The sequence below is a fragment of the Calonectris borealis genome, chromosome Z (genome assembly GCF_964195595.1).
Source record: "Calonectris borealis chromosome Z, bCalBor7.hap1.2, whole genome shotgun sequence".
In the NCBI taxonomy this organism is placed as follows: Eukaryota; Metazoa; Chordata; class Aves; order Procellariiformes; family Procellariidae; genus Calonectris; species Calonectris borealis.
The window spans coordinates 75,644,102-75,650,635 of NC_134352.1; the positions used below are offsets into that span (position 1 = coordinate 75,644,102).

General features: G+C 63.6%; 1 protein-coding gene across 1 annotated transcript; it reads left to right on the forward strand.

Moving 5' to 3' along the window:
* The first annotated feature begins 206 nt into the window (after nucleotides 1-206).
* Nucleotides 207-5,050, forward strand: LOC142075319 (transmembrane protein 8B-like). The gene is made up of 10 exons (XM_075136500.1): nucleotides 207-254; nucleotides 389-648; nucleotides 907-1,262; nucleotides 1,555-1,651; nucleotides 1,859-1,982; nucleotides 3,383-3,525; nucleotides 3,723-3,901; nucleotides 3,990-4,136; nucleotides 4,206-4,322; nucleotides 4,548-5,050. The coding sequence occupies exons 1-10, from the start codon at nucleotides 223-225 to the stop codon at nucleotides 4,881-4,883; spliced, it is 1,791 nt and encodes a 596-aa protein (XP_074992601.1). The 5' UTR covers nucleotides 207-222; the 3' UTR covers nucleotides 4,884-5,050.
* The last annotated feature ends 1,484 nt before the right edge of the window (nucleotides 5,051-6,534 follow it).

A 6,534-nucleotide genomic window follows, 5' to 3' on the forward strand; every position in this document is an offset into this window, starting at 1 on the left:
GGGTGGCAGGGCTCACTGCAGGGCTCTGCTTGGGCTTGACTGTCCTGGGCTGGCAGTGACCGGGGCAGATGTCCCAGGTGGGGACAGCGCTGCCCCGTGCTGACTGTCCTGCTGGTGCAGGGGCTCTACGAGGAGTGCCAGTATCTCTTCCAGCCACAGCTCATCGTGCAGCGCCTGGTGAACATTGCCGTGCTGTACCCCGGTTATATCACCGAACAGAGCATGGCCCCCCACAACCGCTCCTGCCTCTACAAGTGAGTGTGAGAGGGTCTCCCAAGGAGGGGGCAGCCCCAGGGTGCAGAGCTTAGGATGCCTCATCCCTCTGGCTTGCCTCCTCAGCCCTGTTGGTCCACAGTGAGGGGCAGAACCTGACACTGCTGTCCCGCAGGGTTTTTGTGCCCAGCTACACGTCGCGAGTGCTGGTGGAGGTGCTGCGGTGCCGCGGGGCCGAGGGCTGCCCGCTCTGGCTGCGTGTGCGGGCCAAGGCTCCCCCCTTGCACAATTCCACGGCGTTGGACTGCCGGGAGCACGCTCCCTGCCAGCTGGGGCTGGACCTGCCCTTCTGGCAGCACTGGTACTACGTGCTGGTGGAGAAACACCCCGGGGTGCCGGGCACTGTCTCCTTCCAGGTCACCGTGCAGCTCACAGGTGAGGGTGCCTGGGGAGGTGCGGGTGGGAACCATGGTCTTGACTGTGCTTGGGTGACTGGTGGGGGGGTAAAGGATGCCTGCAGGATCTGGGCCCAGCTGGGCGCAGGGTTATACCCAGCTCTGCTGGGATGGGGACACTGGGAGGTGTTGGGCTGGGTTGCATATGGAGGTGAGTGGTGGGCGAGAAGGGGAGGTGGCAACTAAGAGGGGGCTGGAGGAGCTGTGTGGTGCCCCGGCTGATGCCTCTGCCCCCCAGACTGCTCCCGACCCAGCCTGGCCCGGCCACCCTTCCTGCCCTCCAGCGCCTCCATGAACATGCCCCACTCCTTCGGCTCGGTGGGCGGGCTGGCGCTGGGGGACAGCCCTTCGCCCACCAGCCCCAACGGCACGAAGCACCCGGTCCCCATCCCCACCGCCTTGCCCACTGGCGAGCGGTGCTGGCCGGTCCGCCCCACACTGCGCAATGAGCTGGACACCTTCTCCGTTCACTTCTACATCTTCTTCGGGCCCAATGTGTCGGTGCCGCCCGACCGCCCTGCTGTCTTCGTCATCAACCTCCTACCGGTGCTGGACAGCGGTGGGGTGCTCAACCTGGAGCTGCGGCTCAATGTGGTGAGGTGGCCATGCAGGGCAGCCTGGGGGGCATGGGCTGGGAGACGGGTGATGTCGGGGAAGAGACAGGATTTGGGGTGCTCTTGGGTCATGGGTCATGTTTTGGGAGTTCTTGGGTGATGGAGCAGAGATTAGGTGCTCTGAGGGTGGGATTATGGCCCGGATTTGGGGTGCTCTTGGGTTATGGCCAGTGGGTTAGGGCACTGCTAGGTGGTGTGCCGTGATCCGGGTGCTGTCAGAGCAGGGGACATCCCTGGCACTGGTTTAGGGCCATCTCCTCCTCTGCCATCAGAGCTCCCTGCACGGCGAGAACGTGACAGTGTTCGGGTGTCTGAACCACGAAGTCCCGCTGACGTCCGGTGACAATGCATCGGTCACCTGCGAGACAGGTAGGCTGGGCTGTGCCTGTCCATCCTGCCGTGGCCGTGGGGGTTGCACCCCCCCATGTGTCCGGCGAGAGGCTGGGTGGGAGATGGCAGAGACCATGGGGGCATCTAGCCTCGGAGTCTGGCACAGGGTGCTGTCCCTGTCCCATCTCTGCCCAGGGGAAGGGGGTGCCCCCTGCCCTGCTTACCCACAGCTCTCCCTGCCCGCAGAGTCCCTGGCAGGTTTCCTCCTCTCCGTTAATGCCACGGCCAGCCTCAGCCGCCTGCGGATCCCCTACCCCCAGACGGGCAGCTGGTACCTGAGCCTGCGCTCGCTCTGTGCCACGGAGCACGGGTAAGAGCCCTGGCGTGTCCCCTCCCTGCGTGCCCGGAGGAGATGTCCCCACCATGGCCTGCATCCGTGTGCGCTGTGGGTCCGTGGATGTGCCTGGCCCCAGTGCTGCGTGTCACCGCTCACGTGTGTGCACGTGGCTTCGCGGGCTGTGTGTCACCGTGTGAGTGCATGCGTGGGCGCGGATGGCTCTATCTTGTGCCTGCCTGACCATCTGTGGGTCCTGCGGCTCTTCCCTCTGTCTCTCGGATAGGAAGCGCCTGTCAGCTTGCAAAAGCCGTGCATCTGTTGGTGCCTGCCTCTCTCCGCGGCAGTGCCCATCTGTACCCGTGCCCGGGAGGGGACTGGGCTGTCACTGTGAGGACAGGGCTTGGCTGTGCGTATGAGGGGGCAGCTCTGGTCAGGCTGCTGTGCCCCTGCTCTCTGCTCAGCATCTCTGGGGACCAGTCCTGTGTCTGCGGCTCTGCTCCTGGTCCGTGTGTCTGCTTGAGAGTCCTGCGGAGGAGAGGGGCTGTTGTGTGCGTGTGTCTGCACATGCGAGAGTCCATGTAGGGCTCTGTGCCGTGCAGACGGCGCTCTGTGTGTGTTCAGTGCATGCATGCAGACAGCACTGGGTGTTTGGTGCATGCATGCAGATGGTGCTGCATGCAGATTTGATGCATGCATGGAGACAGCACTGCATGCATATTTGGGTGCACGCGTGCAGATAGCTCTGCGCGTGTTCAGGGTTTGTGCAAGCAGACAGGGCTGTGTGTGTTCTGCGTGCATGTGTGTGCAGATTTGACTGTGTGAGCACACGCAGGGACAGCAGACACACATGCAGAGGCGCTGTGTGCATATTTGTGCATGCTGGGGTGCCTGCATGTGTACAGGCAGCAGTTGGCGTGTGCTGTCGGGACGTGGGCCTGTCTGTGCTCCTGCGTGCTGGAGTTGCTGAGGTGCTGGGTGTGCCCAGAGCCCTGTGCGTGGGCGGCGTGGGGCAGTGAGGGTGCTGTGCCTGCTCTGACTCCTCTGCTGCGTTTCTAGTTCACGCTGAGTTGCCAGTTGCAGTCGGTCCTTCCATGACACAGTCACACACAGGCATTGCAGGGCATAGTGTTTGCACAGAAAAATCCAAATGAAATAGGAGCCAGGTGAGTGCGTTGCTAAAGGCAAAGTGGGTCTAAGCGCAGCCACATTCCTCCTGCTCGCCCAGCCTGGCACAGAAAATTGCAGCACACAAGATCCTTGGGCACCAGCTCTCAGCTGCCCTACGTAGCACCAAAGCAGCTCATTTCCATGCTCACAGAGTCCCTGGGTCTCCCACCACCTGCAAAGTCTGGGTGCGACGGGTGCTTCTGGTGGAGGCAGGAGCTGCTTAAGGGGCACAGGGTGAGGGCTGACCCGTTCCTCCTGCGACACAGGTTTGAGCCCTGCATCAACGTGACGGCTGAGGTGTACCTGCGTGCCTACCTCTCGCCCTGCATCAACGACTGTGGCATCTATGGCCAGTGCAAGCTGCTGCGCACCAACAACTACCTGTACGCCGCCTGCGAGTGCAAAGCTGGTGAGAGCTGCCCCGGGCCCCCACAGTGCCTGCTGCACCCAGGGACCCCCCCGGCATCCTCCCCCCCTTCCCGGGCGTTGTACACCCCATTAGTCCCCCCATGCCAGCTCTCCTTGGGGCACTGGAAATAGGCTTCCCCGCTCCCTCCCCAGCCCCTGCAAGTGCTGCAGGGGTGACGGCGGCTCTCCCCGGCACAGGCTGGAACGGCTGGGGCTGCACAGACAACGCCGAGGCTTTCTCCTACGGCTTCCAGCTCCTCTCCACGCTGCTGCTGTGCCTCAGCAATGTCATGTTCGTGCCTCCTGTGGCCATTGCTGTCCGCAGCCATTACCTCCTGGAAGCTGCCGTCTACATCTTCACCATGTTCTTCTCCACTGTGAGCGTGGGGTGGGGGCAGCTGAGGGGAGCAAGTGAGGGGCCAGGGCTGTGCGGGGCGGCTCTCACACCCTTTCCCCCCATCCCAGTTTTACCACGCCTGCGACCAGCCAGGCATCGTGGTGTTCTGCATCATGGAGTATGACGTGCTGCAATTCTGTGACTTCCTGGGCTCCCTCATGTCCGTCTGGGTCACTGTCATCGCCATGGCTCGTCTCCAGCCTGTGGTCAAGCAGGCAAGTGCAGGGAGGGAGCGGGCGGGCATGAAGGGGACCCATCCTGATGGGTGCCCTGCTGCCCCACAGGTGCTGTACCTGCTGGGGGCCATGCTGCTCTCCATGGCTCTGCAGATGGACCGCCATGGGCTCTGGAACCTGCTGGGGCCCAGCCTCTTTGCCTTAGGGATCATGGCCGTCGCCTGGGTAAGGAGATGCTGTCCCTGTCCTCCTATGTCCCCATCCCTGCTGCGCTCAGCATCCTGCCCAGCCGTCCAGCCCCACTCGCCTGCCAGCATCTCCCCGCTGTTGCCTTCACCTTTCCCCATGAACCACCTTCCCTGACTCCTGGGGGATGCGGCACTGCGGCGCAGGGGCTGTGCCCAGCCCTGCTGGGGCTGCCTCTTCCAGCCCACCCTTTCCCCACCGCAGACGGCTCGCACCATCCGGCGCCGCCACTGCTACCCACCGACCTGGAAGCGCTGGGCTTTCTACCTGTGCCCAGGAGCGCTGATCGCGGCGGCCGCCGTGCTGCTCTACGCCTTCGTGGAGACGGAGGAGAACTACTTCTACATCCACAGCATCTGGCACCTGCTCATCGCCGGCAGCGTTGGCTTCTTGTTGCCACCCCGTGCCAAGCCCAGTGGGCGCCTGGGGCCGCTGCCCCGGCGCAAGGGCTGCGGGTACCAGCTCTGCGTCAACGAACAGGAGGAGCTGGGGCTCGTGGACCCGGCTGTGGCCTCCATCAACAGCATTTGTACCAGCTGATGCCGATGGCATCCTGGACTCCTCCGGCACGGACAGCAGCCCCGAGAGGCACAGCACCCACTCTCTTTGCCAGCCACCGGTCCCCGGGAGTGCCAGGACTCCTCTGGGAGGGCACACAGCCGCCCGTGCTGCCCTGTTCTTGCAATTACAGCCTGGCTGAACTTGTCTCTGGGAGTTGCTGCAGCTCAGTCCGGTGCAGAGCTGGGGGGGGGGCTTGAGGATGAGCTGGGGCCACGCTTCTCTCTTTGAAGGGCGATGGAGGTGCCCAGGGGACATGGCCGCGTGCGGAGAGGTGAATGGCAAGAGTCTCTGGCTCTTGCTCAGGGATCTGTAGCAAGAGCTGCTACTCTGTGGTGGGCTGCTCTGGGGCTCACACAGTTCGGGCATAGAGCAAGGCGGCCAGCAAGAGGTGAGGGGCAGGGGCACGGGGACCCCATAGCCCCAGCGGAAAACTGCCACTGGGGAGTGGTGCCCATGCTGCGGGCCGTGGCGATGCATGGGTCTGACAGCGTGTTGCCTGCAAGAGCCACATCCCCAGGAGCCCACAGCGCGTTGGTGTCACCCTCCTGCCTGGAGCAACCCCCCTCGGCACCTCACATGTCGGTGCACCCACCCAGGAGCAGTGGAGCGGTGACCCTATGTCCCTGTCTCCGCAGGGCACTGAGCATCAGTGGGAGGGGGCATGGCATGGACTGTATCCCCCCACCTGGTTGGGACAAACCTGTCTCAGCCCCTGTTCCTCGTCTCACCCCGTGGTCAGACCCATGGGGTCCGCACCCGCCGGAGCCAGTGATGACCGTGGTGTGGTGGCAAACACCTGGGCTGTGTGTATGGCTCAAGGACAGGGCATTTCCACCCTGCTCCTGCTCAGAGGAGGCAAGATGGACTAGAGAGGAGAGGGGAGATGCCACTGCCCCTTCTCACCCCTCTGGGGACTGCTCCAACCCCCTGGTCTCTTCCCCAGCTGCAGCGGTCTTCAGGGGTGAGCCCCCGGGCAAAGCTCTGCACCCCGGTGGTCACAGCCTGGCTCAGCAGAGGCCACCCGCCAGCGGGTGCCCTCCCTGTACCCCAGAGACAGAGCCCGCCACAGGGAGATTTACTGGATGCCTAACAGGATTAGCAACTGCGGATGGGCAGGCAGCTATGTAATAGGATTGCAATCTAATTAAACCTGCTGCTTGGGAGCTGGGCCCCAGCTGGCTGGAGTGGGGTGGGTGCAGGGGGCTGCGGGAGCATCTGGAGGGGGCAGCGGGGATGAGGTGGGCAGAGCAGAAGGAGGGCTGAGCTGGCGAGGGCCACGGCGGCGGTGGTGGGTTCAGGGCTTTGTTGCCTGCATCTCCGGGCCTTGCAGGGGGCGATGGCCATGGGGAGCCAGCCTGGCGTGGAGGTGTGCCAGGCAGCCCGGGGCGGCTGGGCAGGAGCCCCGGTCACTGTGCAAGGGGGCTGGGGGACCTGCACCTGCCGCCCTCCTTTCCTCAAGAGCTCACCCTCCAGCCCTTTCTCTGCCATGCAAAATGCCCTGTCTGGTCCAGCCCAGTAGCTGATTAAGGATTAATTTTTTAATTGAAAACGTTACTCCACCAAGTCCAATCACATCCCCCCGGCACTAGAAGCCCCCAGAGAATGAGGAGCTCAGCTTTAGCTTTCACAT